The sequence below is a fragment of the Aplysia californica genome, unplaced genomic scaffold (genome assembly GCF_000002075.1).
Source record: "Aplysia californica isolate F4 #8 unplaced genomic scaffold, AplCal3.0 scaffold00007, whole genome shotgun sequence".
NCBI lineage: Eukaryota > Metazoa > Mollusca > Gastropoda > Aplysiida > Aplysiidae > Aplysia > Aplysia californica.
This window is the reverse complement of record NW_004797277.1, coordinates 288077-306166: the sequence shown is the minus strand read 5'-3', so window position 1 is coordinate 306166 and position 18090 is coordinate 288077. Positions and strand designations below refer to the sequence as shown.

Below are 18090 nucleotides of genomic sequence, written 5' to 3'. Positions count from 1 at the left end.
CTAAGGACGGAGTGGCAATAATAAACAAGGTCTTTAAAAAAGTTTTTCTAAATAAATGTGTATTTTTTCAAATATTTGCTTTTATAGCAATTCCAACTGTGTAAAATATGCTGATGGCACTGATCATAATAACATCGCTGGAATCAGTTGTTGTGTTCAAGTCCGCTAAGCACATACTGAAAAGCAATGTATCATGGTCGTAAATGACTCCACTTTTTCTTTTAGCCAAGTGTACACTGGCCAAAACAAAGCGTCAATATCTGAATTCCATTGTCAGCAAGGAATCTAATTATGATAGAAATAGAAGATGAAAATACATACAAATTCCTGCACACACATGCATGCACACATACATATATATCAAGCCTGTCTGAATAGAGGCTCGGGGGGGGGGGGGGGGGGGGGGAATACATAACAAAAAAGATCTAAGATATTTAACTGTACACAAGCATGTTATTATTATTTCCAGACACACAAAAATGCCTTGTTTTCAGATTCCATAGACACACACACAAAAATGGTAATTTACTTTCAATAGAAATAACATAAAAATAAAAGAGCAGGTTCCCAATTGACAGACAAAAAAAATACTACGCCAAAGTGCAAATGTGACTAGAGCCAGCTGTGTCATCTTGTTGATTAAAGCAGCCACTGACCAGAACACATTAATACATAATATGCTTCCTTGATGAAATTTGTGCCCTAATTGCATTGTTGCCTAAAATGGAAACAATCTAAAGACGAACAGAAAAGCTCACATTCACACAAACTGCCTCTTATTTCTGTCAATTGTTGAAACATAAAAATATTTAAAAGAATAACAGCACAGATGTGTCCCTGAGCATGCAAGGATTTACCAACTTCTTCAAATTCACCAATCAGTGAATGCAGTGAGTAAAAAATCTTCAAATACACCAACTGGCTCACTGTGTTGAGTAAAAATCTTCAAAGATATCAACTTGCTCAATCTGGTGGGGATCATGGTCAAGAAAGATAAATGTGATGCAATACTAGTAGACAAAACTCTTGCTGCCAGAAAAGAAAAAAAAAACCCAACTGATTTTGCCCAAAGGGAGTGAGTGCAGGCTACTAATCAAAAACAGATCATGACGTCTTTTAGTATAATGGCAGTTCCTCGAGCATTCACATAAATAAATGCACACTACACAAAAACTACCGGACTAAGAACTTTTGTTATAAAAGAACAGCTCCTTGACTGCAGCTTCTTTAGTATCGGCACCCATAAACAATGTTCTAATCATTTCTTCATTCTTGTGAAACACCATGGAGACAGCAGACTCTGAAACAAAACTCATAAACCTCTCAAGGCATATTCACTCTTGTACCTTTTCTAAAGCAGTGTACTTAAAAGCTCAACTGAAAACTGAAAAGTCCTCAAAAGCAGCTATATGTTCATACATAACACACTTCAAAATAGGACTTAATTATACAATTGCAAATGCTTTACATCCCACCCACTGATGCCATTACTTAATTCAACAGAGAAGCTGCTTCAACTTTGCCTGTCAAGACTAACCTAGCCTGAATGAGACACAGCAGATCAGGAGAAAGGCAGAGCTACTCAATAAAGACAGGTGGGAATCAAACTCACATTTTTTTTTACCTGAAGTGGAAAAGAGCCAAACAATTACACCACAGACTCTGGTCAAATTAAGCTTGATGGTCTCTAAGGGTGTAGACAGAATCAGAAAGGAAGGCGTAAAAACTACTTAGAGGCAAACATAACATGGAAAGTCAGGACATAGTTGAGATTATCAAATATCACATGACCATTCCAAATAAGATGTAAATTATTGAAAATGCAGCTAAAACCCACCTTGGAAAGCCAACATGCTGTAGCAATATTATTATATTTGCAGAGAACAGACAATTTCAAATGTAGACATAATATGATCTTAACCCTGCTGCCTCCATTAGCTTAGATTTAAAAGGACAGGGCCACTGAGCTTCCGTACGTCTTAAGCCTTTACACAAAACAAAACATGTGAGTTCTAATTCATTCATGGAAATTTTGCTAAACTTGCCATGGTTGCTAAAAAAAGAATTTCTAATATTTCCAGTCTTCTTTACTCATGACAACTTTCTCAGTGCCAAATCGATCTACTCCACCTTTCGATTTTTGCACTGTTACCAGTCTCTTCGTACTGTGGTCTGTCTGTAATTTATATAGCAACTCTACCAATGTACCCATTAGTATCAGCAGGGTTAACTAATGGAAAAGCCCAAAAAAAAGGCAATTTTACAAGTATATACATCTATAAATCAATAGCCTTTCTTAGTGATTTATATCTATTTTGAAAGGATGTAAGACAAATCAAAGTTCAGGAGATCCTTCGACTGAAAATGATTATCTGGATACATAGAAACCACAAATTGAAGACCACTCCTAACAATTCACAGACAGCCTGAGGTAGCCAGAGGGGTAAAAAATCCGCAGTCTCCATGGAAATTTGTCACATTAAGGCAAAACACGGTGCAATGAGAACTACTTTGAACTGTGCTTTCTTCTGTATTTTGAACAAATCAGGTGTAACATCCCAAGAAAGAGAATAAATGCCAAAAAACACCATACATGTGTGTCAAGAAGAGACTTCTGCGGCTGTGTACAACAGTAAAAGCCTCACCTTGAAACATCAAAATGCTGCCATACACCCGCACACTACATTCACCTGCTCACTGACACATGGCACCAACATTCTCCGACCAGAAAAAAAAATGGTATAAAATTCATTGTTTACCATCACCATCAAAGTCCTCGACCATTACTAAAGAGTGCATGACAGTATTCATTTTCAAGCAAAACAATTCTGATCTTTTAGTCCTCGAGCTAAATACATTTGTTCCTAACATTATTCAATGCATACTTCCATAAGAACCAAAAATCAAATGAACATCAAAATTTGTCAGAGTATTGTCACCGCCGACGTATATGAGAGGTTATCCACTCCAAGCCTTGGTATAACCTGAAATAAAAGTACACAAAGAATAAAATTCAAAATGCATTCACCGGGTACAATAGTCCCCATTAACTAGTTTGAACGAAAAAAAAATTCTGCAATGTCAGCTTTAAGCGCCGGAATTAATAGGAAAGTGCCATTCATATTTTTAATGGATACAGTGTAGTCACTACAAAACTTCTCTGAAGGACCTAACATACCTTGGTAAAGAATCCAACCGTGCTTTGAATAATTGAAAGAACATTAAATGCATTAAACCTTTGATAGTGTTGTTAACACTATTGTGTTAGTCCATTGTTAGATCCTAAGCAAGGGGAAAGAACCCACCTCCCGTGAATACAAGCTTTTAAAAAACACATTTTAAAAATACTAAACAAATTCCAAAAATCTTGAAAAAATAAAAGTTAACAAGAAAACTGAAAGTAGTTTCAGAAAAATATAACTTTATGTAAGCGCAAATAGTTGGAAATGTTCTAACTTTAGTTAAATCGGGGTGTCCGACCTGTCACTCTCGCTCTCAGCTTCGTGGTCGGGCCCTAGATCTAAATTATCCATTTTCTACATTTGATCAATCTGAATCGCCCCAAACTCTTGCTACAACGTTTTCATTAAAATCTGAGCCATCTGATTTGCCACAAGCTTGTTTTTGCTCAAATCAATCGTTAGTTCTGTTCTCGAACTCAATTGTGTTGCTTTTCAACAAGTCGAGACACTTTTGAAGTGTCGGTAACGCAATCGCACTTCGATCAGCTCTAATACTAAAACTACTGGCCCAAAAAATTTCGTTTCGGTATCAAACGAAAGAAGAAACTTTTTGCTATGACTATGCAAATCAAAATCTCGGCCCCAGAGTCTCGACAAGGCGAGACTTCGTTTCTAAAGATGCTAGGTCGGCGCGGGCGATTCAGGGCGAGTCAGGGCAGAGCGCGTAAGGGAATTCTCGGGCGATTCCGGGCGAGTTAGGGTGTAATGTGTTAATGTATTTCATACATCTTAGTAATCTGCAGTTCAGCATACTGTAAAACACATCTCAAAATATAACAGTTAATCCCATGTTCTGTTGTGTTGATATCTCAGCTACTACAAAGTTTCGAACAAAAAAGTGACATCCTTTGATGAAAGTTTGTTGTTCTGGCTATGAGATCATATCTATACAAACTATTTGATGGGAAGTGCGTTTAACACTGACAATTCAAAGTGAGGAGTGTTGTCTTTTTTACACACATTGAGTGAGGGTCTGAGAGGACCCGTTGAATGCTAACATCAATATAGCTTATTCTACCCAGACCTTGTCAATGGATAAAGCCAACTCTTCATTTCTTTTTCTATTGATATAATATGGTTTGACAGGAAGCATCAGCTTTGTGACCAATAAAACAAAACAAGATGAGTTGTCTCTCTTAAAAACATTGTGAGAGACAGAACCAATGCGTAGAGTCAGAGCGCTTATATAGTATCTGTCCTTTCAACTCGTTAGCATTGTTATGACTGGTTCTATACATGTCTTGTCACTGGATGAAGTCATCTCTTCATTTCTCTTTCAATTGACATATAGCTTTACAGACCTGTCTCCTATATTAACTCCATAAGGGAACAATTGTCCATTAAAGATTGTGACTTGTGGCATCTCGCATTTGAAAGAATTTTTCTTCACATGTAAGGTGCATGTGCATACAGAGGTCAAGCGGTTTACTCCTTGACTTTGCTGTAGATAGGTCCTATATCTCTATAATCCCCTGCCCAGTGCGCTGTAGGTGTAGCTCCTACATAGGCAAAAACCTATTTTGTTTCTTTGATACCTAAATTTTCAATAAAAAGATATGAGATCATACCTATCCATATTATATATACGTGCCATGTCATGGTGGAATCAGGCACTTGACAGTTTTTGAGCATATGGAGTTGTGTATCATAATAAATTTGGTGACCTCCAAAGCCTGATAGTTCTTGGAAAGTGCAAATTTATATTTTGTTAGCCTTGAACAATAATAATAAATGTGAGGCATCGTGGTGAAATCAAGCACTCATCAAAATAATGAACTCGAAGAAAAAGGCATTTTTCCACCAGTTTGGCAATTTTTATCAAATTTTTGTTTTTAGGCTCAACACCTCTCAAGCCCACTAAGGAACACATTTCAATGTGGATTTTACTGAAAAATGTTGATTAAAGGCCCAGAAAATGTAACTTTTCAGTTTCCACGAACTCTCAAGCATAGGAAATAACTAATCTTTGGCAGCCATTTTCTCAGTGATTTTAACTCTGAAACCTGACGACCCACCCCCACCTCCTTCATTTGTGAATAACTCGACTTGTATTCAAGATAAATGGATATTTTTTTCATCCAAAGCAAGGCAAATGAACAAACTTTAAGATGATACTAATAACTCTACATGCCCAAAAATTGATGAGAGCCTGATTCCACAGCGCCGTGACACAAGCAGCATTTGTGTAGCGCATTTCCACGCTCAACAGCAAGCTCTATGCGCTTTACACTATATTATTACCCCAGCAGATCATATCATATTCAGAAACATTCTCAGCTTCCCAAGAAACATACAGTGCAAGCAGCTGATTAAGCGCTCAGACACTAACAAACTGACAAGTCCTTTAACTGTCTTTAGCTGGGTACCCATTCCCATCAGGGTGAAGTGAGGAAAATTCGTATAAATGTCTTTCCAAAGGACATAACATCGGTCCCAGGACAGGATTCGACCTATGACCTTAATACGTTGCGAGTCGGAGAGCCTAACGCCACAATGTTTTTCAGTAAAATCTACAAAGAAATGTGATTTTAAATGGACGTAAAAGGTGTTAGGGGAAAAAAAAAAATTGATTTCATTATTTTGACTAGCACCTGATTTCACCACGGTGCCTCACATATGTTTTTAAACTATGAGATGTGAAGCCTGGGCCTTGTGACTGATAAAACAATTTTAAAGTACAGTGTGTTGTCTTTCTCACAGAGATAGTCAGATGTTGATGCATTGGATTGAAGTGCTTGTTTAGTCTTCAGTCTAAGTACAGTCAAACCTGCTCTATCGACCACCTGCCCAAGAACTAACAGCCACCCTTTGATCTCTGATTTGAAGACAGACCGAAATTAAATTAAATACTGTAAATTAACACATCTAACTTGATGATCCCAGACATCACAGAACAATATAGGGATACAAATCTCTGAGAAAAATAGAACCAGGCACAATACTGGTACATTACGTACCCCTCGCCAGTAAGGCCACAGCAGGCTTGTATGTGCCACACGTGATCTTTCACAGCAGTCAAGTTAAGCTGTTGCGAGATTTTCGCTGGTGACATACAGCCTTTGATATCCTGCTTGTTGGCATAGATCAGTACGGCTGCCTTGCGCAGATCCTATGAACAGGAACAAAGCAGGAATGGGTCATAACAGATTGGCAAAAAAGAGAATTTGAAATATGAAATAATGTGTAGGCCTACGAATAAAAGATGCCACCTCTATGTCAGAGAGGCTGTAGCATATGGGCGCCATCCCACTGGATAGAGAGTTATACCATCTGTTGAAAGGAAACAGCGAAGTTTATCCACTGGCCTGCTTGGTGAAACTAGCAAACAATTATGTCAAAACATAAGAAACAACATCATAGCCTTGCTACAGGGTAAAAAATAATTACCAGGGACTTTGAGAAGCTAAACACTCACCTCATGTGCCAACATCTTGTACAATTCTTCCTTGGTGATGGACAACCTCTCTCTGTCTGTGCTGTCTATCACCATGATGATGAACTGAAACAAAACAAAACTTGATATATGAGCTGCCTGCCTGCCTTTAGCACAATAACCAAGAGTCTTGAGCTTAGATCGATATGTACTGCTTTCGGCCGCCACTGCAGTCGCAACTAATTGACAATAGTTTCGCTGAAATGTCTTTGGAATACATCTAATGATCTATTAAATTAAAATTAAATCAAAGAAATTGGAAAAAAAATCCACTTAATCAGTCTATATTGGGAAATGTTTTAAAACGGCGTACATAAATACCAAACACATAATTGCACGAATATAACATGGTTATCATATGTTGCTCAAATATCAATGACCAACCCCCCGTCAAATTTGTGTTATTCAAATGGAATTGGAAATCAACGGCTCAATTCGGCACCCCCCCTCCCCAAACACAATAATCACATGGTCATCACTGTTCTGATCATTCCTCTAAAAAGTGTCATGTAATGAAAAAAGTGTATGGGTTTAACACTCCTATTGACACTATTAGAACTCCACAGAAGAACCCAAGTTTAAGAACGCTAATCTGAGATTTGAACCTGGGCCATTAGCTCTAGAGTTCAGCATATTGCCAACTGAGCTAACAGAGTGCCCTCAAAATGTTGCTTGTTTTCAAACTATAAGTTTTTGAAAAATTGCACTAGGTAGGACATGTTGTTTCTTGAAAATATGTGTCTCGTATTTTTAAAAAACAATACAGCATGTCAGCAATAAGTTAGGTACGTTTTGGGGATTCTCATCTGCTTTTATCCATGCAGCTGTGACCAAAGAGTGAAAATGATTATTTAAAAGTGGAAAGGAAACCAATGGCTCAATAATTCTGGACTATCATATAACAATAAATAGCGATTTAAACCTTCAGTTTGAAGAATTCTTTAGTTCAGAATCATGACAATCCGGCTTTGTCATTTTCTAAGGAATTCTGAATATCAATTCAAATTTTGAAGTTTGGAAAGTGTGGGTTTTTTTCTAAAAAGTGACCCAAAGATTGGGGCCACCAGAATCATACATGAGGCAGTCTGGTGAAATCAGACGCTCGTCAAAATAATGAAAGTCAAGAAACTGGCATTTTTCCGCAGGTTTGGAAATTTTTATCGAATTCTTGTTTTTTGGCTCATCACCTTTCATGCCCTTTAAAGAAAACATTTCTGTGTGGATTTTACTTTAAAATGTTAAGTTAAGGCATAAAAGATGTACATTTGCAGTTTCCACAGACTCTCAAGCTAAGGAAATAACTTAGCTTTGGCGGCCATTTTCTCGTTTATTTGATCTCTGAAACCTGGTGACCCCACCTCCTTCAATCGCCAATATCTTGACTTGTATCATAGATAAATGGATATTGTTTGCATCAAAAGCAAAATAAGATGATATCAATAACACCATATGCCCCAACATTGATGAGCGCCTGATTCCACTGATGACTGATGCCCCAAATATACAGTAATATTTGCATACAATTGCTAAAACTCTTGTGGGTGCAGAGCTGTAATGTTTGGCAATAAATGAGACAGGTGACCACAGAGATCCTTCAGCATTCATTCTATAAGACTCCAGACCAAACTAAAGCCTTGTCCTGAATTTGGGTTTTACCTTTTTTTTTCATTTTTTATTTAAATTAAAAAATTGTATCTTCTAATTCAATTTTTTTTTCCAGAGGGTGGTGGGGGTGGAAGGGTGCATGTTTAGTTTAGGGCATTGATACCATTCATAGAAAAACAGACACTAACCAACAAAAAAAACAAAAAAAACAACAACAAATGAAACTATAAAGAATTTTCTTCACCAATCTTAAACATTGCACCTCTTCCTAAAAAAAAAAAAATGAAAAGAGTGGGGAGAGAGAAGCACATTTCTTACCAGCATGATAAAAATAAATAATGACAAAGAAACCTGTGTATGTGAATGGAAATTCGCGCAGAGCAGTAATTAGTAGTGTTTTACGCCTATATCGACAGCAACACTGTTTCAATCAATCAAGAGACATCTCCAGCATGCCCGATAAGCCAACTATTTTCCAGTCAGGCAAAGAAAAGCACAAGGCAAAGTTCCAAATATATTCAAGATCAAACATTTTGCCCCTGATTTACTTCCTTTATAATCAAATTATAAATTATGGCATCAGGGTAAAATCAGGCACTTGTCATATAATGGAAAAGAAGAAACGGATATTTTACTTCCCGTTTGGCAATTTTACCACGTTTTTTTTTTTGGGGTGGGGGGGGGGGGGGGGGGGTTCTTCTTGAGCTCAACACCTTCTATCTTATATGTCTATCTAAAAAGACAATTCTGTGTGAAACTTACTGAAAAACCTAGATTTGAACCAAAAAAATAAAAATAAAAATAAATTTGCAGTTTTCTAGGGCACTACAGCTTTTGAAGTCACCTAACTTTTGGGGCCTTTTCTCACCAATATCACCTGACACCAGACGAGCCCCACCTCCTTCAATCGTAAATACTTCGACAGATAGGTGTTTTTTTAAAATCAAAAGCAAAGCAAATGAACAGACCCTAAGATTATAGCATTACTCCAAACGCAAAAAAAAAATGACGAGCGCCTGATCGACCGCCTCATGACACAAGCTGTTTATTTGCTTAAAGTTGAAAGAAAATCATAAGAAACTGCCATCCAGTAATTGCAATGTCTACCAATGTTACACTATTATTTCACATGGTCAAAATTTAATTAAAACATGTACTATCTCAACAAAAAAACCCTGAAAAATAAAAAAAATTATGTAAACAACAGAAATTGAACAAACCAACTGAAATGTTAGAGTAAAACTCAACAAAATACCTCTGAGTTGGTGTAGTAAGTATTCCATGACGCTCTGAGAGACTCCTGGCCACCAATGTCCCACATCAGGAAGTGAATGTTCTTCCATACAACCTCCTCAACATTGCTGCCAATGGTCGGGGAAGTGTGCACAACTTCATTCATCAAACTGTAGAGGGATGGAATAATAATTATTGCTTGAACAAGCAAGAGAATCAGAATGTATGTGAACAATATGACATTTTAGTTTAGTTTAGCTTTAGTAAATGTTTTACGGCACTTGCAACACAATAAGGTCATTAAGTGCCGAAGATTAGAGGTGTTACAAGAGAGTAACAAACACAAAAAAGAAGGAGGAGAGATTAGGACGATAGATGTTTGATAGGAAAGAAGGAGCAAACCACACCAGAGCACCCGCCAACCACCCATATGACATTTAGCCTTACAGGTACAGACTGTTCAGGTTGAAAGTGGGGCCCATTCTATAAGTTAAAAACAATTGTCCAAAGAAACTTAACAACTATTGAAATTTTGCGTCTTTATTCCCAAAATAATTTTAATTAAGACCCTATTTGAAAGGAATGCAATTAAAGGTTATATAAACCTTCGAGTGTATCTCTATGAATCGTTTATACAAATCCTTTACAACATAAACATGTATATTTGTAAATTGTGTGGGTCCTTACATTTAATTGAGTAAGAAGAGATAACAGAGATTGAATAAAGTAGCACATAAATGTGTGTGTGTGTGTGTGAGAGAGAGAGAGAGAGAGAGAGAGAGAGAGAGAGAGAGAGAGAAAGAGAGAGAGAGATATATTATATATATAGAAAGAGAGAGATGGGGGGGGAGGGAAGGAGGGAGGGAGAGAGAGAGAGCAAGAGAGAGAGAGGAAGAGAGGAGAGAGAGAGAGCAGGAGAGAGAGAGAGCAAGAGAGAGAGAGAGAGAGGAGAGAGAGAGGGAGTGAGAGAGGGAGGGAGGGAGGGAGAGAGAGAGAGAGAGAGAGAGAGAGAGAGAGAGAGAGAGAGAGAGAGAGAGAGAGAGAGAGAGAGAGAGACAACAGAGACAGACAGAGAGGGGGGAGGGAAAAAGAAAGAAGGTGAGAGAGAGAGAAAGAGAAAGGGGAGAGAGAGACAGAGAATAATATTATTATACTATACTAATGTACAGATCAAAGTATAGTGAAACAACGACATTCCAGTTGTTACAGCCTTCTACTGATTTTATGTTGACAACAGTCTCAATAAATGACAAAAGAACATAAAAAACCCTGTTGAGCTGAACATAACTGACTCCACAGATTTTGCCTGGAACATACCTGGACCATAAGAGCACTGAATTCTTTAGTATTATTTCAGGCAGATAGAACAGACATCAGAGTGCCTACTGCTACACAACTAGCCCAGTTCAAGGACATGTTTGTCAAGTGTATTTTGCAACTAAATTTTATTGTTATCATGAACATTTGCATCCAAGTGTGCAAAAGCAAGCACAAAATACTATATTGAATCCATAAAATTTTCGAGTAAAACCGTTAGCACCAGATAGTTTCGGAAGACATAGCAAGGACACACAACCAACATTTCCGCAATATGGGACCACAATAAAAGCATGTGTGTGCATACAACTTACAACTGGTACAAAATAGTCGTTTTTCCAGCATTGTCGAGTCCAACAATGATGATCTTGTGCTCTGCAATACAAGCAAGGATCACCATAAATATTTCTTCACCCAACAAGAGAACTAAAAGACAAGAAAGCCCTAAAAACTACAAGGTCATATAAAACAACTCTACTCTGGGAGTTTACGCAACAAGCATGATCATGTAGGAAAATATTCAGTTCATCTTCTACTTAATGGAAAGTAAGGTAGCAATTGATGAAAGACGTTACAAATTACGTAATGGAATGAGAACTAATGAATAGTTATCAGGTCATCTAATTACATTAAAATTTGAATCAATGTCACTCCACAAGATCTTTAAAACTAACATGAGACTAATCTAATTGTGATATATAATCATTGAAGGTCAAAAGTGCATCCAACTCTATCACAAACAATGAAAATGAATCAATTTGAAGATCAAAGGTGTTGATATAGTCATGTATAACCCCTTGACATCAATCGCTGACTCCCAAGGTAGACTACCCATTCTTACTCTGAATCTCAACCTGAAAGTATTCTTTACAAAAACCCTTTTATGCATCATTTATGCATTGATACTGGATACTATATAAGTAAATTTACAAAGCAAAGCAACATCATTTTTAGACAGTTCAAACAGATACAAAAAGTAACTTACCTTCATTTGCGAATAAACTCCACAACTTGGAAAACAGTATACCCATTTCACAGATTTATACAACTGAATAAGAGAAAAAAGTGCTCATAGTTTTCCTTTTCACACTCATGTGCACTGAACTCCACCAGCTGTTGAACTTTTACTCCTCTGGTAAGAGTTCTTGTCAAGCGCTGTGTGAGGAAACAAAGACAGCATGTTAAATTAACTCTCAACATAAATTTTTTTTTTTTATTAAAAAGTTAGCAAGCACTGCCAAAGCTATATGGAATCTGAGATAAATTTTTTTTAAAAATTCTCCCTCTTGTTGTAAAAAAAAAAGTGAACCAGCAAAAGGGTTCAAATTTAAATAAATGTACATCGGAGACAGCTGATATGACGAAGGCGGAACACAAACCAAAAATGAAATTTCTGCAAATTTCAAATATCCCATTCGAAATTTTAAATCTAAAACAAGAAGTTCCATCAATTTGCGTAAAGTACAGATACGTAAAAAAGATAAAAGAGAATAGAATTAAAAAGACATAGGAGGCAGAAGAAAAAGTACTCTACTTCTTGCAGGCAGAGACAACAAAGTTATTAACCAAACATTTTATGCTCAAGGTGAGCTTGGTTTAGAAACAGTGAACTCAGAGTAGAGTAATATGGTTCCCCTGTGTATTTGATTCATAATTACCATATTATATGTTGACTATCAGTTTAGCCTTTAATATAAAGTTCACTTTTTAAATTTTTTTCCTAAAAATAGTGCAACACAAAGGAAATATTTATAACAGAACTCAGTAGTTAAAAAAAAAAATTAACCATAGGGAGAAACCAGCCAACCCTAGCTGCTGGTATTGAACGATCAACCCATCTGAAGGTCATACATAAACATGCTTTTACTTAAATACCTACTGGAGATGGAAGAATGCACTACAGCAGCTAGTTGATATCATGTGATATGTTCAGAGTCACTTTGTGCAGCAAATCTGTACTCACAAGATAATACTGTCCACATGCACCTCAAGCAATAACCTCATAACTTTGCATTTGATTTTTCTCTTCTCTATTTTTCTCTCTATCTGTATTATTTCCCTAGAATTCTGGAATACTTGAGGATAGTTAAACGTACAGTCGAAACTGTCCAAGACAGCCATAAAGTACTCCCTCTGAAAGTGACAGGTGTTAATTTTTGCAATCTGAAGTGGAAAATAACAACAACCCTCATACCTCAGGTAAAAATAGCCAGCCTGCACTCTAAAAAGATAACCTTACACACATGCTAATGATAGTTTGTGAGGACAAGAGGAAAAAAAACCACCATCATTCCTTCAGGAAAAGATGCACTTCCACAAATTCTAAACGCAAAAATTGAAATTGTATGTCCCAGGCACTAGATTACATTCACTGTAGACAAAGGCTCTACATGTGTCACAACATCATGGAATCAGATGCTCGTCCACTTTAGGGTATATCATCTGCTTGTTCATTTTTCTTGCCTTTGCTGAAAAAATAACCCAACCCCAATCTATCTTGATGAAAAGAAGTCAAGAAGATTGAGACTGAAGGAGGTGGAGGTTGCCTGGTGTCGAAGGAAATATTAGTCAGAAAAGGCCGCCTAAATTTGAGTCCTTGGTATGCAAATTTACATTTTTTATTTTTTTTGCTTTCGATCAACGTTTTTCAGTAAAATACACACACAGTAAAATAAGATTTTGAACAGACATACCAAAAGGTGTTGAGTAAAAAACCCCAAAAAACAAAAATTCCATATAGATTGCCAGACAGGAGGAATAATGTCTAGTCTATTTCTTTGATTTCGGAGCTTTGTGAAAGGATCAAAGAAAAATAATTCCAAGCTGATGACTTTAATCAAATAGAAAATGAACTGATTTTTCTCTGGTGCTGTTTTTGTGCCGATATTTTACGAACAGTTAGAGTAAAAAATTATCTTTGAAAACTTTGATGCTATTTTTAAAGGCTTCCAATTTAAACCCAAAGGCCAAAAATATACTGTGCAGGAAACCCCGTCCAAAGCTCTCCACCAATGAAAAGACCGTATTTAATCATCAATCTTTCTGCAGAAATATCAATTTTTTAACAAGCCGACCTCGCATTTCGACAGAAAGGGGCTTCGCTTTCCGCGGCGATTCTCCAGCTCCAAAGACAGTAATATACAAATTACTTACACTATTGTATTTATTAAGGAAAAGCGAAACATTTTCATGGTGCACAGCATTTGATGCTTTATAGCGACAGGCAAAAGAACAGTGATCTTAATTACTCCAATATTACCGAAACCACACATGCCGTGAGTCAGCTTGAATGCCACGTATGATGTATGCTACCTCGTTTTACACAAGTACAAACAAGACTCTCATCCTTGACAATTAACTAGCTTTGGACCAACTTCTGGATGGAAACAATTTTTTACTTTCACTCCTGCACACAGATGCACTGCTTTGGGGTCAAACTGCAGTATAATTTTTTGCTGCAGATCACACAAACAGCCATACTATCCACAGCGCCGAATCTACGGTCGTTTAGTTTCGGCGGGCAGTGCGTTGCTGGGCCAGTGTGACCGGGGTCAGCTACCGGTCAGTCTACCCGCGCTCATTCCACGAACGGGGTTACATACCACGGCAATTCTACACACTTTTGTTTTAATGCTCACCAAAGACAACAGAGCTGTCAACATACACCAAGCGTTCCATCAATGAGAAGATTTTACTTTCGATGTCTAGTTTATGAAAACGCAATAAAAATATCTATAATAGTATTAGCTACAATTGACTGAAGACAACCGTCATAGCTGTGGTATTGAGGGTAATGTACACCCATATCAAGGTTAAGTAACAATCAAAGTTGACAGTGAAATTCACTAAAATCTCAGAAAAAAGACAATTCAAGGGGTATCCCAATTCCAAAGAACATTTAGTCGGAAAAGTAGTAATCCATATTTGTGAATTTTCCTTGAACGACCAAATCTTAAGTGCTTGTAATTCCGATTAAAAAACATCTTTAAAAAAAAAAAAATAATAATTTCTTTACAATAAAACGAGCTATATCTATGGAACCATGGATATTTGTTCAGTGCATGCAGCCTCGACATGTAATGTTTATCCTGTCTGGAGCTCATTATATTGAGGTAGTTTCTTCTTTGAATCTTTCTACCATGGCTTGGTCTCGTTATTTAACTCTTAGTACACGGCATGCAAGTTCAGCCAGCTCACAGCATCACTCAATTGTGTACAGCCATAACATAAATCTACCAGGTCTTAGGCAGTCCATCCTATATGTTAAAAAAACTAATCTTTACTGCTTGGATCATTCATTTTTACCCTATTTGGCGTTTATTTTAATTCAAATAGGTTAAACTGGGGCGGAGTTATTGGGAGGTTTGTGATACTGAAAACCTTGATGACACAACACAATTGGCTGCTTACAAAGGAGGAATAACCTTCCGAGCGTAGAGTCAGTTTCTTTCAACAGACGGGTGACGAACTGACACGATATAGGAAAACACGGTAATCTTTTGTCGTAATTTGACAGTCGAATGTTCACCCTGTGTGTTGGCTGTGTCTGACCAGATCTCAAGCTATTAAAAATGTGGAAGAGGCGGTCTTCTTCTAATTGTGGTAAATTCTTGGTGGCATTTCTGGCATTGTCATCCGGCCTTTTATTTTATAAAAGAACAAAACAATACTTTGCAATTTCACACGTGCCTTAGGTTTTCTTTTCAGTTGAAATTGAGAAATTTTGCACACAGTAACACAGGCAATATATCGCATTTTTGTCGGGTTTTCACAGACTGTGAGAGGGAGACCTGGTCTTCTCTTCAGGTATGGAATATTTAGTGGCTAGAGCGAGGATACAGATGATATTTAGGTGAGAATAGCGCAGGCGAGTCTTTAGGCTATTCTCACCCGGTTTGCGTTCACCGTTTATAGCCTAGATCTAGGCCAACCAATTTTGCGTTCACCCTGAACCACAGAATTTTACACTGTGATATATATATTATAACAGAAAAATTGTAGAATTTTGTGCCGTGAGCTTGTACCTTCCATTACTACTGTTAGCCTAAAAGCGTACAATTTTGTCTGTGGGCAGTGGAGAGTGAGAGAGAAAGAGAGAGAGAAAGAGAGAGAGAGAGGAGTAGCACGAGAACTTCCGGGCAAAACAAAATGGTGACCCGCGTAGTTCAGCTCGATTTGAAAAGTTAAACAGCCGTAGCATCTTTGTAGACGACCAAATTAATTTCCTTTTGTGTTTTAACATAAAATTTTAAAACTTTATTTTGGTAAATTTCATCGTCCACACCGATAGACAGTAATCAGAAAGAGATGTCAGAGAGAGAGAAGAGGGGAGGAGTAGATCTTGCGAGAACTTTCGGGCAAAACAAAATGGCGACCCGCGTAGTTTGACTCGATTCGAAAAGTGAAATAGCCATAGCATCTTTGTAGACGATCAAATTAGCTTACTTTTGTGCTATAACCTAATTTTTTCTTTGCTTTTATCCATTTGATCATCCACACCACGATAGAAAGTCCCAAAATTAGGAAAAACAGGTCTTGTTTCACACCGGGTGAGAATAGCCAACGGTGGCAAGTATTTTTATTCTCACCCCTTTAATTTTTAAAAGGCCACCTCTATTCTCACCCCGGGTGAGAATAGCGCAGGCGAGTCTTTTGGCTATTCTCACCCGGCGTGCGTTCACCATAGCCTAGATCTAGGCCAACCAATTTAACGTTCACCCTAAACCACAGAATTCTACACTGTGATAACAGAAAAATTGTAGAATTCTGTGCCGTGAATAAACGTTCCATTACTAGTACTGTTAGCCTACTAACTAAAAGCGTACAATTTTGTCTGTGGGCAGTGGAGAGAGAGAGAGAGAGAGAGAGAGAGAGTCTAGAGAGAGAGAGAGAGAGAGAGAGAGAGAGAGAGAGAGAGAGAAAGAGAGAGAGAGGAGTAGCGTGAGAACTTCCGGACAAAACAAAATGGCGACCCATGTAGTTCGGCTTGATTCGAAAAGTTAAATTGCCCCGTAGCATCTTTGTAGACGACCAAATTAATTTCCTTTTGTGTTTTAACATCATTTTTAAACTTTGTTTTGGTCAATTTGATCGTCCACATCGATAGTATTCAGAAAGAGACAGAGAGAGAGAAGAGGGGAGAAGTAGATCTTGCGAGAACTTTCGGGCAAAACAAACTGCCCACAGACAAAATTGCACGCTTTTAGGCTAACACTAACAGTAGTAATAGATCTAGAACGTTTGTTCACAGCACAGAATTCTATAATTCTGTTATCACAGTGTATAATTCTATGGTTCAGGGTGAACGCTTCACTGGTTGGCCGAGGCTATGGTGAACGCCCACCGGGTGAGAATAGTAATAGCCAAAAGACTCGCCTGCGCTATTCTCACCCGGGGTGAGATGAGAATAGAGGTGGCCATATTAAGCTTAGCACCAGAAGAACGGGAGGACTTCTGACTTCTGTAGTCCGTAACGAGCGACCACTGTGAAACAGAGGGGTAGGGTAGGGGTTGATGGGGGGGGGGTAAGATTGAACAATACTGGACCAGCGGACTGACTTTGCCTTGTCTCAACCTTAGGAATTCATGATTTTCCCCAGTTTTTAATATCTCTCAATGGAGATTCTTGGACCGGTAGATCTATCCATTCATAATTTGTCAGGGGGGAGACCCCCCCCCCCCCCTCAACCCCCAACCATCCTTCCCACCCATCCCACATCCTCGCGCAATACTGTATGAGTGGTCCGGTACTCTTCAATCTTCCCGTTGGGGGTAGAGTAAGGGTAGGGTTAGGGGTAGGGGAATGACTTCCGTGACGAACGACCACCCCAACAAAAACAAGGCCTTTTAAAAGAATCTTAACCCTGCTGACCCAACCCCGAACCCTACCCCAAACTCTTGTTTTACTAATGACTAATGTTACTCTTGTATTAAAAGTCTACAGCGTTTTATTTTCTAAACTAAAATAATACGTGGCTACTATTATCATAAAGTACACGGTAAAAAGACATGAAATATAAAAAAACACAATAATCTCAATGACCTGTCTGAGTACTGAGTAGGCTTACAGTAATGGACGCCAACACAAAACCCGATGAAGTCACACAGCTGTTGACAAGGCAAGTATGTTTCTTACCTTTTTTTTCTTCTTGTTCAACTCTTTCCGGAAGTAAGATTTCTATTTTGTACGAGCTTGCCCAGTGGGAGTGAAGTAAATGCAACTCTAGAGAATGTATTTTTTTCTTTATCAAAATAACTTTT

The 18090-nt window shown here is 37.8% G+C and overlaps 1 protein-coding gene across 2 annotated transcripts; it reads right to left on the bottom strand.

Annotated features, from left to right (window-relative positions):
• Positions 1 to 1623: 1623 nt before the first annotated feature.
• On the bottom strand, positions 1624 to 17972 carry LOC101859609 (ADP-ribosylation factor-like protein 5B). 2 transcript variants are annotated; one of them, XM_005089561.3, is made up of 7 exons: positions 17898 to 17972; positions 11816 to 11985; positions 11145 to 11205; positions 9536 to 9683; positions 6658 to 6741; positions 6200 to 6351; positions 1624 to 2984 (listed from the first exon to the last, which is right to left on the bottom strand). In XM_005089561.3, the coding sequence occupies exons 2-7, from the start codon at positions 11859 to 11861 to the stop codon at positions 2936 to 2938; spliced, it is 540 nt and encodes a 179-aa protein (XP_005089618.1). In that variant the 5' UTR covers positions 11862 to 11985; positions 17898 to 17972; the 3' UTR covers positions 1624 to 2935. The 2 variants fall into 2 exon arrangements, with proteins under 2 accessions (XP_005089618.1, XP_005089619.1); XM_005089562.3 differs by having other exon boundaries at positions 17873 to 17954.
• Between the last annotated feature and the right edge of the window lie 118 nt (positions 17973 to 18090).